This window comes from Cetorhinus maximus, chromosome 10 (assembly GCF_964194155.1).
Source record: "Cetorhinus maximus chromosome 10, sCetMax3.hap1.1, whole genome shotgun sequence".
NCBI classification, from domain to species: Eukaryota; Metazoa; Chordata; class Chondrichthyes; order Lamniformes; family Cetorhinidae; genus Cetorhinus; species Cetorhinus maximus.
The window spans coordinates 109,861,085-109,881,080 of NC_135888.1; the positions used below are offsets into that span (position 1 = coordinate 109,861,085).

General features: G+C 43.1%; 1 protein-coding gene across 6 annotated transcripts in view; it reads right to left on the reverse strand.

The window, feature by feature from the left end:
* LOC144685938 (rap guanine nucleotide exchange factor 6-like) overlaps window positions 1–19,996 on the reverse strand; it is a 412,496-nt gene that overhangs the window by 289,903 nt on the left and 102,597 nt on the right. For 5 of the 6 annotated variants that reach the window (XM_078550986.1, XM_078550991.1, XM_078550990.1 and 2 more), the window contains exons 2-4: window positions 17,906–17,976; window positions 6,046–6,102; window positions 3,305–3,388 (exon numbers count right to left, since the gene is read on the reverse strand). The exons of the other annotated variant lie outside the window; for it this stretch is intronic. In XM_078550986.1, coding sequence (XP_078407112.1) covers window positions 3,305–3,388; window positions 6,046–6,102; window positions 17,906–17,976 — 212 coding nt within the window. The remainder of the gene's footprint in view (window positions 1–3,304; window positions 3,389–6,045; window positions 6,103–17,905; window positions 17,977–19,996) is intronic. 6 annotated transcript variants of the gene reach the window in all.

A 19,996-nucleotide genomic window follows, 5' to 3' on the forward strand; every position in this document is an offset into this window, starting at 1 on the left:
CACCGGTCCCTTAAAGTAGCGGGACAGGTAGATACAGTGGTTAAGAAGGCATATGGGATACTTGCATTTATTAGCCGAGGCAAAAAATAGGTTATGCTGGAACTGTATAAAACACTAGTTACGTCACAGCTAGAGTATTGCGTGCAATTCTGGAATCCGCATTATAGGAAGGATGTGATTGCACTAGACAGAGTGCAGAGGAGGTTTACCAGGATGTTGCCTGGGCTGGAGAGTTTTAGCTATGAGGAGAGATTGGATAGACTGGGGTTATTTTCCCTGGAGCAGAGGAGATTGAGGGGGGACATGATTGAGGTGTATAGAATTATGAGGGGCATAGATAGGGTAGACAGGAAGGAACTTTTCCCCTTGGTGGAGGGATCAATAACCAGGGGGCATAGATTTAAGGTAAGGGGCAGGGGGTTTAGAGGGAATGTGAGGAAGAATTTTTTCACCTAAAGGGTGGTTAGAATCTGGATCTCACTGCCTGAAAGGGTGGTAGAGGTAGATACCCTCATAACATTTAAGAAGTATCTGGATGTGCACTTGTGATGCCATAGCATACAAGGCTATGGGCCTAGTGCTGGAAAATGGGATGAGAATAGTTAGGTACTTGTTTGACTGGCACAGACTCGATGGGCCAAAGGGCCTTTTTCTATGCTGCAGACCTCTATGATTCTATGGCTCTCCCATCATAGTCCGTAACACAAGGTTTCAATGCAGCCGTGGATTTGTACCGCAAAAAAATGTTTCTTCAGGAGAAAATAGCAAATATATTTCAGCCCAAATCTTTGGCAGTATGGAAAAAAATAATCCCAGTAATTATTGTCCATATAATAATAACCTGCTGTAAGCTTCGTACCATTTCTAACTTGGGACATGTCAATCACAATGTTCTTTATTCAACTCTTTTCTTATATATAATAAAAAGGAAATCACCAAAACCTTGTCACAGTGGTAAGAAACAATGCTGCAAACATTGTTCAAAAATAAAGATATAATTCAGATAATACGTCTACTCTGTTCCAACAACAGAACCCTGACCTTTCTCATCCATGAGATTCAATCTACGTTCCTTAATCCTTTGCCTGCCAGGAATGCACCAATAATTCCCTCATTGCTCCCTATTACCTGCCCCTATTTTGTTACTTTGTTGTGACTTTCAATCTCATTTCCCTTTCTTAAAAAAAAATGAATCACTTCCCTATACTTAGACTACCACATTTAGGGGCTAATTCCACATAGCCAGTAATTTTAATGGATGGGAAGTCAAAGGCTTTCAGGCCCATATTTGCTAACTTGCTAGTGCAACTCCACAGTGGGAACAATTAATAGAGGTTCCCACCTTTAATTCTCTCCACAGCACACCAAAATGGTGATGCTTACGATGATGGGTAAGAACATTTGCTCATCAATAAAAAATCTGAACTCCAAAACAACATCACTTATCTTGTGTCTCTGTACAACTTATTGCACTTATTATAAGGCATTCAGGATATTTTCTAAAATTCAGAGGCCTCAGAGAAATCCTCTCTCACTGTAACCCCTTCATTCTGGCAAAAGGGAATATCCTTAAGTAAATGGCTCTATTAGGTATCATGCTAAAGAAAATGAAGTGCGAATGGTACGTGGGTGTTTTTGCTGTCCTGTTCCTCCAAAACAGTTTCCTTAAGAAAATGGCAGAAAGCATGTTATTGCTCTCTAAAATGCATCTCTCAATGCGGTTTTAAAAAAGGTGTCTGCTGCTGGTAAGCTGCTACTGTCTATTTGTCTGGAAGATATGGGTCAAGTGGCCTCAGGCTGTAACAGCAAAGCAGTCCATTAATGTTATCTGAACCTTGAGCTGAATGGAACAAGAAGTTCCAAAAGATTGCATCTATGAGTCTAACCACAGTGCCACCATATGGCTATAGCATAACTGCACATTTATAGACTTTGATAACACTTTTCATATGGTTGATCTCTGCAGTTTGTTTTTTTTAAAACTGTTCCTTCTTTTAGTTTCATTTTTTACTACCAGCAGTCAGTAGCCCCTGCTTTTACTCAATGCTAAGAAATAAATGATTTTCACTTGCACTATTGTTAACCATCAGTACTGAGGTTATGAATTATGACATAGGCTTCAGTTGTAAAAGCAAACTATCTGTTGACCACATAAAATTACCATGGAATAAACCCTGAGAACATGTCAGGCGTCTAACAAGGTTCCACAAATTTCTGTTCCAGGATTTTGACAAAGTGTCAATGAAGGAACAACAATATATTTCCAGGTCAGGAAAGTGTGCAACTTTCAGGGGAACTTGCAGGTGGTGGTATTCCAAGCACTGGCTAATATTGGTCTTCTAAGTGATGGAGTTTGCGGGTTTGGGAGGTACTGTTTAAGGACCTTTGGCAAGTTGCTACAGTGCATCTTGGAGATGGCACGCACTGCAGCCACAGTGCACAGGTCGTGGACAGAATGGATATTTATGATGGTCAATGGGGTACTAATCAAGTGGGTTGCTTTTTCATGGCTGTGACTTTCATGATGTTGCTAGAGTTCCAATCATCTGGGCAAGTGTAGAGTATTCCATCAAACTCCTGACTTGTGCATTGTAGTGACAGGCAAGGAGGTTTTGGGGTGTCAGGAGATGAATTACTTGTTGCAGAATTCTCAGCCTCTGACCTGCTCTTGTATTTATGTAGTTGTTCCAATAAAGTTCCTGGTCAACGGTGACTCCCAGTACGTGGATGCTGGCTCGTGTTAAATTTTCCAAACCAAAAGCAGCAGATTGTTTTAGGCGAGAATATCAAGAGATATTCATCAACACTGGATAACTGATCCAGACCAGTCATTTTTCTAATTGAATAGTGAAACCAGTTTGAAGTGCTGAATGGCCTACTTATTCATTTAAATGCCATAGCACTGGAAGACGGGAACAGATCAACAGTTAGGAATGTGCTCGATTCTTCCAGCAAGGACACACAACTTCAGTCATTATTCTGACTGCTGATTTAAAATCAGAGAGCTCAATAGAACAGATGGAGAGGAAAAGGAAATTTTAAAACAGCAATGGAAGTTGGACTGAACTAAGGAAGGAGAGTGTAACAGCATTGGAAAAATGTAGAATGGAGCAGCTGCTGGGAGTGCTATTCAATGACACAAACACTCTGCAGGTAAAAATATTCCCTCTTTTGTTCCTTTTGGGAGGATTTCAGTGGGGCTATCCAAAATCCTGGGTATGGACTTGTTCCCTATATCATTCAAGTCCTATAACGTCTTAACATGGTATTTGTTATCTACAAATGAAAAAAGTGCATTAATTACCTGCATTGTGGCAGAAACATCGACTCTTTGGTAAATACAGATCCTGAAAGTAGGATATACCAGCAAGTTGCAACACTATCAGGACTAAAACAAAAAGAGAAAAAAACCATTTAAAGAAAAATGTACTCATAATTATGCAAAACATCAACAGCAAAATTCAGGTGTGTAGGATGAAATGATGATGCAAATAATTAAACAAAATTGCACTGTTAGTTTACTTTATGAAGGGATAACCTATTGATTTGGAACTCTATCTAAAGAGCTCATCTATAACCAGAAATTCCATAGACACACCAAAGACAGGCTAAAATGATTCCCAGCAGTGCAAGACAATTCCTTACAGAAACGCAATCGCAACTGCACTGCCACATGCATTCTACATGATACCTATTACTCCCAAAATCCTACAACAAACAACAGTTCTCAAATTGTAGCTATTTCACAGTTAAAGCATTCCACAGATTGCTCTTATAGCTAATGCTACTTTGTGAAAACAGGTTAGTTCTTTGGATACATATAATACTCAGCACAGTCTGCAAATTTTGCCATTATTATGACAATTTATATTATTTAATTTAAAAAAAAACTCCATGAAGTTACATTTCTAAAGTAAAACACTGGGCAGAATTTTCTGCCTGTCGGGCGGGTGGGCTCGACCCAATCTCCGGCGGGCGGGGAGCCGATCCCCACCAGAGAAGCTGGCCCCGCCGCCCTTTTACGTGGGCGGTCCAATTAAGGCCCACCCAGCGTGCCATCCAGCGGGAAGAGCTATGCGCTTCCTGTGCGGGCGGGGGGGGGGGGAATTCCCCAAAAGCAAGAGTGCACTCTTTCGCGCATGCGCACGAAAGAGCGCGCATCTCCCTGAGGCAAAGTACTGCCTCAGGGAGATCGTCGACACTTTTAAAAATATTTAAAATAAAAAAAAAAATTCCTTAACATGTCCCCCTCGTGTGACAATGTCACATGAGATGGGACATGTTCATAATTTACATAGTAACTTTATTAAACTTTTTTAAACCCTATATGAAACCTCATGCCGCCGGTGGATGAGGTTTCATGTTTTTTATATTGTCCGCCAGGCAATTGTATAATTGATCCTGTCAATGGCCTCAATTGGCCATTGACAGGTCGGTGTGCCTGCAGCTGATTTTGCTGCAGGCCCGCCTTCGTGAAAATTTAAATGGGCCGGGATGACATCAGGGGTTCCGCCCAACGTCATCCAGCGTCATTTTATGTGTCAGCGAGAGGGCCCCGCCCCCTGGTCACCGACAGCAAAATTCTGCCCACTGTACCCAGAAATCCAGAAGGAAAACAAATTGCAAATCTTCCCTCCAACTGCTAGGCTAAAACTCAGTGCTTCTCCTTTCATCATGCTGAAAACTCATCATTTCATGCCCAAGCAAAGGTGGAGTCAATGGGAACCAGGTTGGAGTCGTACGTAGCACAAAGGAAGATGGTTGTGGTTGTTGGTGGTCAGTCATCTCACTTCTAGGACATCACTGCAGGAATTCCTCAGGGTCGTGTCCTCGGCCCAACCATCATTAATTGCTTCATCAATGGCCTTCCTTCCATCATAAGGTCAGAGCGGGATGTTCTCTGATGATTGCACAATGTTCAGCACCATTCGCATGTCCTCAGATACTGAAGCAGTCCATGTCCAAATGCAGCAAGACCTGGACTATATCCAGGCTTGGGCTGACAAGTGGCAAGTAACATTCACGCCATACAAGTGTCAGGCAATGACCATCTCCAACAAGAGAGAATCCAAGATGGCATCACCATCACTGAATCCCCCACTAACAACATGCTGGGGGTTACCATTGACCAGAAACTGAACTGGACTAGCCATATAAATACTGTGGCTACAAGAGCAGGTCAGGGGTTAGGAATCGTGCGACAAGTAACTCACCTCCTGACTCCCCAAAGCCTGTCCACCATCTACAAGGCACAAGTCAAGAGTGTGATGGAATACTCCCCACTTGCCTGGATGAGTGCAGCTCCCACAACACTCAAGAAGTTTGACACTGTCCAGGACAAAGCAGCCCACTTGTTTGGCACCACATCCATAAACATTCACTCCCTCCACCAGCGAGGCACAGTAGCAGCAGTGTGAACCTGCAAGATGCACTGCAGGAATTCACCAAGGTTTCTTGAACAGCACCTTCCAAATCCACAACCACTACCACCACCACCTGGAAGTTCCCCTCCAAGTCAATCACCATCCTGACTTGAAATATATCGCCGTTCCTTCATTGTCGCTGGGTCAAAATCCTGGAGCTCCCTTCCTAACATCACTGTAGGCGTACCTACACCACATGGACTTCAGCAGTTCAAGAAGGCAGTTCACCACCACCTTCTCAGGGGTAAGTAGGGATGAGCAATGAATGCTGGTCCAGCCAGTGAAGCAAACATCCCATGAGTGAAAAAACATCACCACCCTACCTGCATGCAAATGAGCACCTTACATAGAAAGCATTCTCTCCTTTAGAACAGTAGTGGTCCCATTTCAGTGACTGTTAAGTAAGTCAGTGCTGATTATATAATAAAAACAAAACTACTGAATATCACTTCAAGGCCAAGCAAAAATATTGTAACGTGCAAGCAAACCTCGACAAGTCTTTGCCAAACTACCACTGTGAAAATCCTGTAGGAGTATCAGCAAAGGAAACTTGCTACAGTTTCAAAGTTTTGCATAATGTTTTGACTTTTCAACACTGAGTTGGTGAGTTATGAATACTTACTAAAACAAGACTTCATTGGCATCGTGCTTTTCATAACGTACTGTTGTGCACATCAATCTGAAAGACAAGTATTCACACAACAAAACTTTTAGAATAGAACTCATGAAAGCATTGCAACTATTTGATCATTTTTCAACCTTCATATTCTGTGTCAGTGAAACCAATTTTTAACACCAGTGTTGGCTTGGTAAATTATTTCAATTTAAATTCAAGATCAACAATAGAACACTCTGAAAAATTACTTATTATTCCATTTTATTTTTCTATATTGCAGCTCATTTCTACACTTCAGAATTAGTAATTAGAGTTGAAAAATGAGTATCCAAGAACTAGAATTTTCTTCAAAGAGAAGGGAACAGCATAAAGCTGCCTAGAGCAGTAATGCCATTTATGAAGGAATCCCATTACATTGCTCCTGTTGCCTCAAAAGGTAGATTCCGAGCATCACAATCAAGTCTACTTTTGGATTCCCCACTCCCATTCCCCCAAAAAATGTATGACCAGCATTGTTGAAATCCCCCAAATTGGGATTTTTAGATAAAAACCCTTGGGCTGTTACATAGCAGGGCATTTCAACTGCAGGTCTACTAGAAACTGGACATCAATTTCTGCAAAATGAGTCCACACTTCTCCAAATCTTTAGTTAATAACGAAACTTTAAAGGGAAAAAAAAAATGAAAACAGATTGATAACCCACTAAGCTGAAAAACGATTCAAACAACCTTGTATAAAAAGACAAGCCACGGGTTTATTTTTGTTCTTGGTGAGATTTTAGTGGAGCAGGGCCAGGGAAAGAAAATTGCTTTTTTTTTCAAAACAGGTTTTTCAGTCTCTCCGAGCAGCTGAAACTGAATGCTATGAGCAGATGTCTGAAAACTAGCCCCTCACTTTCTCAAAACAGGGTGGGAATGGAAGAAAACAAAGTAATGTAATGAGGGTGGTCACAGGTACATTAGATTGGTAAGCACAATACAGTAACTGGAGTAAACTCAATGAGCACAAATACTAAACTTCCTGGTCTTAATATTTTGATAGTACATTTATAAGTGAACTGTAAATAAAATACAGACAGATCCAGACTTCAATCACCAATCAGCCTGTCACAGGGCCCACACTGCCAGCTAGCCATACTGTCTCATCTTTTTATAACTGCCAACAAGCCCTGGGTCTTTTCTTCACATTCACCAAAGCCCCATATTTCCTCAATTACCACCTCTACAACAATGCCCACTTGTGCCCTTTCCTCACTGAATCCCTTATCCTCTCCTGTAACCTTCTGACTCAAATCACATCAATATTTTCCTTGCCTCCATGACATGTTTTTAAAACTATCAGCTGTCAAAATTACTCACCCACATCAAGACCTGCTCTCTTATTGCCCCTATGCTCCCAACCTTCACCGGCTGCCTATCACACAATGCACTGATGCTAATATCTTTATTTACAGAGGCTTACCATCCCTACCTTGCTACCTCCTTCAGTCATTAATTCTTTAACATATCAACTAGATCTGACTGTTGGCCTTCATACCAAGTGAGAGATTAACATAAACTAATGCAGTAAACAAAGGAGTAGAACAGTAGTGTCTGGGAAGAGTGTCCAGCAATCAGCATCGCTGTGAAGCAGTCTGGGAAGAGTGTCCTGCAGTCAGCATCGCGGTGAAGCAGTCTGGGAAGAGTGTCCTGCAGTCAGTTCTTGTTGAAAATAACAAGAGTGACATTAGAAGACAACATGAGAGAGCGGCGGAGAGATCAGAACCAGCGCGAGTGCAGGGAAGCTTCAAAAAGTGACGTCAGCAAAGGTGAGAGCTGATTGGTGAGTAGTGGGTAGGTGTTTTTCTCCAGTTTAAAATAAATTAAGCTAAGGAAAGGTAAGGGTTTTAGGTTTTATTTTAAAGTACAGAAATACAGTAAAAAAAGTTCAATTATTTAACTTACGTATAGAATGCCTAGGGAGGAATTTAAAAAGGAAATTAGAAGAACAAAAAGGGGGCATGAAAAAACATTGGCAGGTAAAGTAAAGAAAAATCCAAAGTTATTTTACAAGTATCTTAAGAGTAAGAAGGTAACTTGGGAAAGAGTAGGGCCCATTAAGGGCCATAGTGGTAATGTGTGTGGAGCCAGAAGATGTAGGTAGGTTTCTAAATGATTACTGTGTGTTGGTGTTCACAAGTGAGAGGGGCAATGGGGTATGGAAATCAGGCAGAAGGAATGTGATATAATTAAAGAAATTAGCATAGAAAGGGAGGAGGTTCTATGTGGTCTGGCAGGCTTAAAAGTAGATAAATCCCCAGGCCAGGATGAAATGTATTCCAGGCTGTTGAGTGAGGCAAGGGAGGAGATAGCAGGGGCACTGGCAATAATTTTCAATACCCCTCTGACCACAGGAGAGGTGCCAGAGGACTGGAGGACAGCCAATGTGGTACTGTTATTCAAGAAGGGAGGAAGGGATAAACCAGGGAACTACAGGCCAGTCAGTCTAACCTCAGTGGTAGGGAAAATACTGGAAGCAATTCTGAGGGACAGAGTTATTCTACACTTGGAGAGGCAGGGATTAATAAAGGACAGTCAGCATGGTTTTGTTAAAGGGAGGTCATATCTGACCAATTTGATTGAATTTTTCGAAGAGGTGACCAGGTATGCAGATGAGGGCAATGCATTTGACGTAGTCTACTTGGACTTCAGCAAGGCTTTTGATAAAGTCCTGCATGGAAGACTGATAACAAAGGTAAGAGCCCATGGGATCCAAGGCAATTTGGCAAATTGGAGCCAGAATTGGCTGAGTGGCAGGAAGCAGAGGGTGATGGTCGAGGGGTATTTTTGTGACTGGATTCCTGTGTCCAGCGGGGTTCCACGGGGATCGGTGTTGGGTCCTTTGCTGTTTGTGGTATATTTAAACAACTTCGACTTGAATGTCGGAGGACTGATCAGTAAGATTGCGGATGACGCAAAAATTGGTGGGGTGGTAAAAAGTGAGGAGGATAGCCTTAGATTACAGGGGGATATAGACGGGCTGATCAATGGCAAATGGAATCTAAACCAGATAAGTGTGAGGTGATGAACCTGGGCAGGATAAACAAGGCACAGGAATACACGATGAATGGTAGGGCACTGGGAAGTACCGAGGATCAGAGGAGGCTTGGTGTGCATGTCCACTGGTCCCTTAAGGTAGGACAGGTTGATAAGGTGGTTAAGGCGGCATATGGGATACTTGCATTTATTAGCCGAGGCATAGAATATAAGAGCAGGGAGGTTATGCTGGAACTGTACAAAACACTGGTTAGGCCACAGCTAGAGTATTGCGTGCAGTTTTGGAATTCGCATTATAGGAAGGATGTGATTGCACTAGAGAAAGTGCACAGGAGGTTTACCAGGATGTTGCCTGGGCTGGAGAGTTTTGGTTATGAGAAGAGATTGGATAGACTGGGGTTATTTTCCCTGGAGCAGAGGAGATTGAAGGAGGACATGATTGAGGTGTATAAAATTATGAGGGGCATATATAGGGTAGACAGGAAGAAATTTTCCCCTTGGTGGAGGGATCAATAACCAGGGGACATAGATTTAAGGTAAGGGGCTGGAGGTTTAGAGGGGATGTGAGGAAGAAGTTTTTCGCCCAGGGGGTAGTGGGAATCTGGAAAACACTGCCTGAAAGGGTGGTAGAGACAGAAACCCTCATACCATTTAAGAAGTATCTGGATGTGCACTTGCAATGCCATGGCATACATGGCTATGGGCCTAGTGCTGGAAAATGGGATTAGAGTAGTTAGGCACTTGTTTGACCGGCGCAGACTCAATGGGCCTTTTCTGTGCTGTGGACCTCTATGACTCTATAAATCCAAATAATGCTTCACAAAAGTGTATTATTTTATTTCATTGCATCATGTCCATGGACACACTAAATGATGTTGGGTGTTGGATACCATTCAGAAGATCTTAATTAAGTCTTACTCATTTTAAGTAAGTTAAATGTATGTATTAATTAACTACAGGAGCCATGTACGTATACACAGTAAAAGGTTCAAGCTTGGAACTGTTTCCATGCTAGATTGTGGAAATGCCTCTGTCCAACACTAGACTGACCCCTGCTGACTTTAGTGTCTCAAACGTTATCAAGGAAAGATACTCAGGTTGAATTGACTTTCAAACCTTCCAATTCAGTTCTAATATAAACATTTTTAAAAATTCATTCACATGATGTGGGCTTTGCTGGCTGAGCCAGCATTTATTGCCCATCCTTAGTTGCCCTTGAGAAGGTGATGGTGAGCTGCCTTCTTGAACCGCTGCAGTCCATGTAGTGTAGGTACACCCACAATGCTGTTAGGAAGGGGGTTCCAGGATTTTGACTCAGCAACACTGATGGGACGCAATATATTTCCAAATCAGGACGGTGAATCACTTGGAGGGGAACTTCCAAGTGGTGGTCTTCCCAGCTATCTGCTGCCCCTACTAGATGGTGGTGGTCGTGGGTTTGGAAGGTGCTGTCGAAGGAGTCTCAGTGAATTCCTGCAGTGCACCTTGTATACGGTTGACACTGCTACTACTATACTTCTGTGGTGGAGGTGAATGTTTGTGGATGTGGTGGCAATCAAGCGGGCTGCTTTGTCCTGATCGGTGTCATGCTTCTGAGTGTGGTGGGAGCTGCACTCATCCAGGCAAGTGGGTAGTATTCCAACACACTCCTGACTTGTGCCTTGTAGATGGTGGACAAGGTTGTTTCAGAGAGACAGGTGGTGAGTTACTTGTTGAACAATTCCTAGCCTCTGACCTGGTCTTGTGGCCACAGTATTTATATGGGTAGTCCAGTTCAGTTTCAGGTCAATGGTAACCCCCCCCAGGATGTTGATAGTGGGGAATTCAGTGGTGGTAATGCCACTGAACGTCAAGGGGCAATGGTTAGATTCTCTTGTTGATGGTGGTCATTGTCTGACACTTGTGTGGCGTGAATGTTACTTGCCACTTGTCAGCCCAAGTCTGGATATTGTCCAGGTCTTGCTGCATTTGGACATGGACTGCTTCAGTATCTGAAGAGTCGTGACTGGTGCTGAACATTGTGCAATCATCAGCGAACATACCCGCTTCTAACCTTATGATGGAAGGAAGGTCATTGATGAAGCAGCTGAAGATGGTTGGGCAGAGGACACGACCCTGAGGAACTCTTGCAGTGATGTCCTGGAGGTGAGATGACTGACCTGCAACAACCACAACCATCTTCCTTTGTGCTAGGTATGACTCCAACCAGTGGAGAATTTTCCCCTACCCTCTCCAATTCCCATTGACTCCAGTTTTGCTAAGGCTCCTTGATGCCACACTCGGTCAAATGTGGACTTGACCTCAAGGGCAGTCACTCTCACCTCACCTTGGGAGTTAACTCTTTTGTCCATGTTTGAACCAATGCTGTAATGAGGTGAGGAGCTGAGTGGCCTTGGCAGAACCCAAACTGGGTGTCAGTGAGCAGGTTATTGCTGAGCAAGTGCCACTTGACTGTTGATGACCCCTTCCATTACTTTACTGATGATCGCAGTAGACTGATGGGAGCGGTAATTGACGGGTTGGATTTGTCCTGCTTCTTAAGCACAGGACATACCTGGGTAACTTTCCACATAGTCGGGTAGATGTCAGTGTTGTAGCTGCATTTGGCTAGGGGCGCGGCAAGTTCAGGAGCACATGTCTTCAGTACTATTGCCGGAATTTTGTCAGGGCCCATAGCCTTTGCAGTATCCAGTACATTCAGCGATTTCTTGGTGAACCAAATTGGCTGAAGACTGACATGAGTGATGCTGGGGACCTCCGGAGGAGGCCCACACGGATCATCCACTCGGCATTTTGGCGGAAGATTGTAGCAAATGCTTCAGCCTCATCTTTTGCTCTGATGAGCTGTGCTCCTCTATCATTGAGGATGGGGATATTTGTAGAGCCGCCTCCTTTAGCGAGTTTATTTAAATGTCATTGAGGATGGGGATATTTGTAGAGCCGCCTCCTCCAGCGAGTTTATTTAATTGTCCACCACCATTCACGACTGGATGTGGCAGGACTGGAGAGTTTAGATCTGATCCGTTGGTTGTGGGATCGCTTAGCTCTATCACTTGCTGTGTATGCTCTTTGGCATGCAAGTAGTCCTGTGTTATAGCTTTACCAGGTTGACACCTCATTTTTAGGTATGCCTGATGCTGCTCTTGGCATGCCCTCCTTCACTCTTCATTGAACCAGGGCTGATCCCCTGACTTGATGGTGATGGTAATGGTAGAGTGGGGGATATGCCGACCCTTAAGGTTTTGTTTTAGACTACAATTCTGCTGTTGCTGATGGCCCACAGCGCCGCATGGATGCCCAGTCTTGGGTTGCTAGATCTGTTCGAAATCTATCCCATTCAGCACAGTGGTAGTGCCACACAACACGATGGAGGGTATCCTCAATGTGAAGGCGGGACTTGGTCTCCACAATGCATGTGCGGTGGTCACTCTTACCGATACTGTCATAGACAGATGCATCTGCATTAGGCAGGTTGGCGAGGATGAGGTGAAGTATGTTTTTCCCTCTTGTTGATCCCCTCACCACCTGCTGCAGACCCAGTCTAGCAGCTATGTTATTTAGGACTCGGCCAGCTTGGTCAGTAGTAGTGCTACTGAGCCACTCTTGGTGATGGACATTGAAGTCCCCCACCCAGAGTACATTCTGTGCCCTTGCCACCCTCAGTGCTTCTTCCAAGTGGTGCTCAACATGGAGGAGCGCTGATTCATCAGCTGAGGGAGGTGGTGCCTGGTCATCAGCAGGTTTGACCTGATGCCATGAGACTTCATGGGGTCCGGAGCTGATGTTGAGAACTCCCCAGGGGAACTCCGTCCCAACTGTATACCTCTGTGCCACCACCTCTGTTGGGTCTGTCCTGCTGGTGGGACAGGACATACCCAGGGATGGTGATGGTGGTGTCTGGGACATTATCTGTAAGATATGATTCCTGAGGATTACTGTCAGGCTGTTGCTTGACTAAAACAGAAACAGAAATACCTGGAAAAACTCAGCAGGTCTGGCAGCATCGGCGGAGAAGAGCACAATTGATAAAAACAAAAAACTGCGGATGCTGGAAATCCAAAACAAAAACAGAAACAGAAATACCTGGAAAAACTTGTTGCTTGACTAGTCTGTGAGATAGCTCTCCCAATTTTGGCACTAGCCCCCAGATGTTAGTAAGGAGGGCTTTGCAGGGTCGACAGGGCTGAGTTTTCTGTTGTCATTTCCAGCAATGAAACTTTATTTAATTTCCAACCTTATTTAATTTTCCTTTTACAGGGTCGAGTGTTCTCTTACATCACTGTGTGGGCGGTACTGTACTCAGTCCCACATTAACCCTATATGTGCCAAACTTTTATACTACACCTCCCCCCTCCCAAGTCTTCATCCAATGTATTTAAGTTATTATATTTTACCCCTTGCATTTACACCATTATTACTACCCCATCTCCCGATTCAAGTCTCCGAGTTCATAGGTTCGGTGGTCTAAGGCCCTTAATTCCCTTCTATATCTTCTTCACACTACTGTTAGAGACGTGGTAGGCTCTTTTGCTGCAGGTAATCTCCATTGATTTGGAGGTCGTTCTGGCATCTGGGTATCTTTTTATCCTCTTTCCCATTCCATGGTATTGAACCACTCATTGTTGGTTTGGCAGTTGTGCTGATTGGTAGTTGCTGATTTTTCCCGTTTCTGATACAAACATTTTCCAACCATATTTCAATATCCTTTTGTAGGGTTTGTTTATTTTGGGTTTCATCTGATAGCTTTCCTTCATTCACAGCCTACTGCTTGCTCCGCACTGTCACCTGCTGTTGCAGTTTAAGGTTTCCAAAACGATGTATTTTTGAGACTTCTGGAAAGTTCCCTGCTCTCTGGCATCCTCGTGTGGGTTACTCGAATGTTTTCTTTTTTCCCTTACGGCACATTACTGGGGTTTTTTTGGGCCTCTTTTTTAAGCTCTGTGCGCTCCACAAACTTGAAGATTAAAATATTCATCAACAGCTTTTAATATTTCATCAAAGCCGGTTGAGGATTTATCAATGCACTGCATTAGGATTACTTCAACAGCAAGATCACCAAACCCATATACATAGGACTTTTTTCTGACTTTCAAGTGACTTTTTAGTGAGGAAAGATATTAGCTCCGACGATGTGGAATCTGTATGGGTAGGCAAAAAAACGTTAGTGGGGGTTGTAATATAGACCCCCAAACTGTAATGATGTTGGGAATGGCATTAAACAGGAAATTAGAGATGCATACAATAAAGGAACATCTGTAATTATGGCTGACTTTAATCTGCATATAGATTGGGCAAATCAAATTAGTAACAATACTGTAGAGGAGGAATTCCTGGAGTGTATATGGGATGGTTTTCTGGGCCAATACGTTGAGGAACCAACTAGAGAACAGGCCATTCTAGACTGTGTATTGTGTAATGAGAAAGGAATAATTGGCAATCTAGTTGTGCGAAGCCCCTTGGGGATGAGCAACCATAATATGATAGAATTCTTCATCAAGATGGAGAATGACATAGTTAATTCTGAGACGAGGGTCCTGAATCTTAATAAAGGAAACTACGATGGTATAAGGCGCGAGTTGCCTATGATGGATTGGGAAACGTTACTTAAAGGGATGACGGTGGATAGGCAATGGCAAACATTGAAAGAGCGCGTGGGTGAACTGCAACAATTGTTTATTCCTGTCTGGCGCAAAAGTAAAACAGGAAAGGTGGCCAAACCATGGCTTACAAGGGAAATTAGAGATAGTATTAGATGCAAGGAAGAGGCATACAAATTGGCCAGAAAAAACAACAGGTCTGAGGATTGGGAACAGTTTAGAATTCAGCAAAGGAGGACCAAGGGGTTGATAAAGAAGGGGAAAATAGAGTACGAGAGTAAGCTTGCAGGGAACATAAAAACTGACTGTAAAAGTTTCTATAGGTTTGTGAAGAGAAAAAGATTGGTGAAGACAAATGTAGGTCCCTTACAATCAGAAACAGGGGAATTTATAATGGGGAACAAAGAAATGGCTGACCAACTAAATACTTATTTTGGTTCTGTCTTCACAAAGGAGGACACAAATAACATGCCAGAAATGTTGGGGAACACGGTTTAGTGAGAGGGAGGAATTGAAAGAAATCAGTATTAGTAGGGAAGTGGTGTTGGAGAAATTGATGGGATTGAAGGCCGATAAATCCCCAGGGCCTGATAATCTATATCCCAGAGTACTTAAGGAAGTGGCCCTGGAAATAGTGGATGCATTGGTGGTCATCTTCCAAGATTCGATAGACTCTGGAACAGTTCCTACAGATTGGAGGGTAGCTAATGTAACCCCACTATTTAAAAAGGGAGGTAGAGAGAAAACAGGGAATTTTAGACCAGTCAGCCTGACGTTGGTAGTGGAGAAAATTCTATAGTCCATTGTAAAAGATTTAATAGCGAGCACTTAGAAAACAGTGGCAGAATCGGACAGAGTCAGCATGGATTTACAAAAGGGAAATCATGCTTGATAAACCTACTGGAATTTTTCGAGGATGTAATTAGTAGAGTTGATGAGGGGGAGCCAGTGGATGTGGCTTATTTGGACTTTCAGAAGGCTTTTGAAAAGACCCACAGGGGTTGGCGTGTAAAATTAAAGCGCATGGGTTCGGGGGTAGTGTATTGAGATGGATAAAAAACTGGTTGGCAGACAGGAAACAAAGAGTAGGAATAAACAGGTCTTTTTCCAAATGGCAGGCAGTGACTAGTGGGGTACTGCTAGGACCCCAGCTATTCACAATATATATTAATGATTTAGATGAGGGGACTAAATGTAATATCTCCAAATTTGCAGATGACACAAAGCTGGGTGGGAGAGTGAGCTGTGAGGAGGATGCAGAGATGCTTCAGTGTGATTTGGACGAGCTGAGTGAGTGGGCAAATGCTTGGCAGACGCAGTATAATGTGGATAAATGTGAGGTTATCCACTTTGATAGCAAAAACAGGAAGGCAGACTATTATCTGAATGGCTATAAATTGAGAGAGGGGAATGTGCAACGAGACCGGGGTGTCTTCGTACACTAGTCGCTGAAGGTAAGCATGCAGGTGCAGCAGGCAGTAAAGAAGGCAAATGGTATGTTGGCCTTCATAGCCAGAGGATTCGAGTACAGGAACAGGGATGTCTTGCTGCAATTGTACAGGGCCTTGGTGAGACCACACCTGGAACATTGTGTGCAGTTTTGGTCTCCTTATCTGAGGAAGGATGTACTTGCTACACAGGGAGTGCAGCGAAGGTTTACCTGACTGATTCCTGGGATGGCGGGACTGACATATGAGGAGAGATTGAGTCAGTTAGGATTATATTCGCTGGAGTTCAGAAGAATGAGGGGGGATCTCATAGAAACCTATAAAATTCTAACAGGACTAGACAGGGTAGATGCAGGAAGGATGTTACCGATGGTGGGTGAGTCCAGAACCACGGGTCACAGTCTGAGGATATGGGGTAGACCATTTAGGACTGAGATGAGGAGAAATTTCTTCACCTAGAGAGTGGTGAGCCTATGGAATTCGTTACGACGGAAAGTAGTTGAGGCCAAAGCATTGTATGTTTTCAAGAAGGAGTTAGATATAGCTCTTGGGGTGAAAGGGATCAAAGGATATGAGAAGAAAGCGGGAGAAGGCTATTGAGTTGGATGATCAGCCATGATCATAATGAATGGCGAAGCAGGCTCGAAGGGCCGAAAGGTCTCCTCCTGCTCCTAGTTTCTATGTTCTATGATCTATGTTCAACTTAGACCTGATGTACTCTGGTAGTTTAAGAATTCTCTTCTCCAGGATACTCAAATTTTCCGTTAGGTTTGGCCAAAGTTGGATTTTTGATTCATGGTTAAAAAATTTTTGAAGCATAGGTTCAGCTTTGAGAAGTTGCTGAAATCCAAGATGGCACCACTGTTCATTTGAAGACAAAGGGTTTGCCCGCGCTAGCTGGTTTTGGCAGGCTCCCACTGCAATAGCACTCACACTCAGCTGTGAAAATTTTTTAAACAATGGCTGCTTGCATTGACTGGCTGCAGACTTCCCCATTTCAGCTCAATGCTTTAGGGTCATGAAAGACTTGAATCCTGGCCTTTGCTGATCTTTAAAGCTGATTCTTTAGTCGCGATTATTCCAAATTAATTAATTGCTCCCCCTTTTCGGAGTGAGCTCGGATGCCACATGTTCAGGTGCCGACTCAGGATTCTGGCTGGCCACACTGCTTTCAGAAACTGGCAGCTCAGGTCTTTAAAAAATTGAAAATGTTTTTAAACTAGTTCTGGCCAAGAACTTAATTCTTTAGCTCACCCCTGCTAGGTCCTTTGATTCTGCAATCCCTGGGTATTCAAACTGGATGCCCACACGATCGAGTCCTCAGCTGCACAGCAGAGTTTTTTTCTTGTGCCCTCTGCTTCCAATTCTGCTCTCAGGTGATCTCCCTCTGTGTATTCGCTTCAGGTGCTTTCAGTCAGGTCAGAATGCTGCTCCTTTAATTTTCCAGCTTTTGATTTTCTGCTCCAGCCTCTCTGGGGTTCTTGGTTTTTCCAAACGCTGCCACCATATTGTAGGGTGTTGGATACCTTTCGGTAGGTCTTAATGAAGACTTTGTCGTCTTAAGTAGGCTAACTGTATGTATTTACTAATTACAAGAGCTATGTACATATACACAGTAAAAGATTCAAGCTTGGAGCTATCTCCATGCTTGCTTGTGCATTTGGCTCCGTCTAACACTAGACTGACCCCGAGGTGTAGGTTGAGTTCTCTTACATTACTGTGTGGGCAGTACTGTACTCGGTCCCACCTTAACCTTATATGTGCCAGGCCCTTAAACCACACTTACCTGAGCTGGTGCTCCCTCAAATTAGATAGTACATCCATGCCATGGAGATGAGAGTATATTATTTCTAAATCCTGTTCAAGAAAAAAAAGCATATTCAGTTCAAGTACAAATTAAATAACAACCATATTTCAAAACATTCTTTCGCCTTCAAGGAATTCAGTGCTAAATAGAGTAATCATGCAAAGGACATGCATATTCAAGTACAAAACAGAAATTACAAGAGACTTATTGTACCATACTGCTGCTAAATTTCCAGAAGTTCTAGTTAAATACATTTATTAAACTGCACAGGATGTAAAGTTAAAATAATATGATGGATATGCGGCTGTGCATTTGAAGTGGAGTGTCAACAGCAGCAAAAAGAGTGATCAGGTACTGCCATCAAGTTTCTGAAGTCTGCTATCTTGCATCATATAAGTGCTAAGTGAAGGCATGCAAGGGGAAGAGAAACAGAAATAAAGGGAACTTATATAGCTGATGTATTATTTTCAGCTAAGCTTGTTTGCTGTGGAACCACGCGAATTTCAGTCAGACTTCTGAAGGGCAAGGTAGCTATGAAAGTACCTGTATTATTCATGTTTGGAGAGCTTAAGGTGGATATCATCAGCATATCTCCAGGGGGCATTTCCTCTTCTCCTAGCACACATTCCTGGATGGGTGCAAAACTAAGGGGATGGATAAAGTGATGCAAGATGAACCTGTCATGGCAGCTGCAAGCAAACCTGATATATATTTGCATTATTTTTCTGTAGTGATCACACATCAGCTTTACACTGATGTAATGGAAGTCCCATCCTGTTCAAGTTACATTGCTTGCTCATCTTCTGGTGTCCTGATAACTAAAAGAGAGCTTTTATTATGCCCTGTACACAAGGTTCCAGAGCTCTCTCATTCGTGCATTGGAGTTCATCGAGAAAGTAATGCACTGGTTTGCTCTGGCAAAAATAACATTAGCAACTTGCTGTGCACTGAAGACTGGGAGATGCAAGTGGTGACCAACATTCAACCTGAAAAAGGTTGCATACATCATCTGCCCAGTGAAGCGCAGCATCCTGATGACACACTCTTCACAGATATCCAAGAAACTGACTCTGTATGCCATGTGGGTTGCGTACAGTCTTCCACAAGCAGCACCACTCACCCAGCCAAGTTCCAAAAGGCCCACCTGCTACTTATCCTGGTGACAAAACGTCTGCTGTTTCTCTTCTTCTGATAATTCGCCCATCCAAGAAATGAAGCACAAGTAACTCCAAGTTCAAAACTACTTGGAAATGTACTGACACATAAAACATACAGATTCCTCTTGACTTACGTGTCTACAACCAATTGTCCTTTTAAATGTTGCTTTCAAACATGTCAGTAAGTTTGCGAAGCCAATCCAGCAAAGTTTTCCTCAATATGTTGGTGACCTTGCCAATTAAAAATGTTTGGAGTCCTAATGACATTATACGACTTCACTTCAATTTATTAATGAGGCACCTGTTTACTTCAGGCACAACGTGAAATTCATTTTGCTCTTTTAACAGTGTGTCCGACTTGTTACTGCCAGGCAATTGGAGTAAAATTGGGGCACTAATTACAACCCTCTTTATAATAACAAACACCATTTGGCTCACCGAGCCTAGTGATTCTAAATATGCATACAAAGTATGCCAATAGGAGTGAAAGTGTTTATTTAAATCTTGTTAAAAAAAGTTCCACTCACTTCCCAAAGAAAAGCAAACAAAACTCTTGAACGTCTATCCAAAAATATCTTCAGCTGGTTCAGATGAAAATAACACTTAAAATGACACCATGGGGTCACATCCAATATGGCACTTTTGTGGGTTGTGAATGGTTTTCATCTCCTTTTGTTTGGGATCTGAGAGAATGCTTCCAATGGGGAACTGTCTCAGGGCGAATGACATCAAGGTGGTCAGTACAAACGTTAAGGACATCCTAGGAAAGAACCTTCCAAACCTCTGCACTGCAGATCACCTCTCTTGGGAAAACATTGTGACCAACCAGCCCACATGGAGTCAAGCACTGAAACTTGATTAGCATGTTTCGCGGACCATCTACACCAAGCTTGCAACATCCAACGTGCCCAGA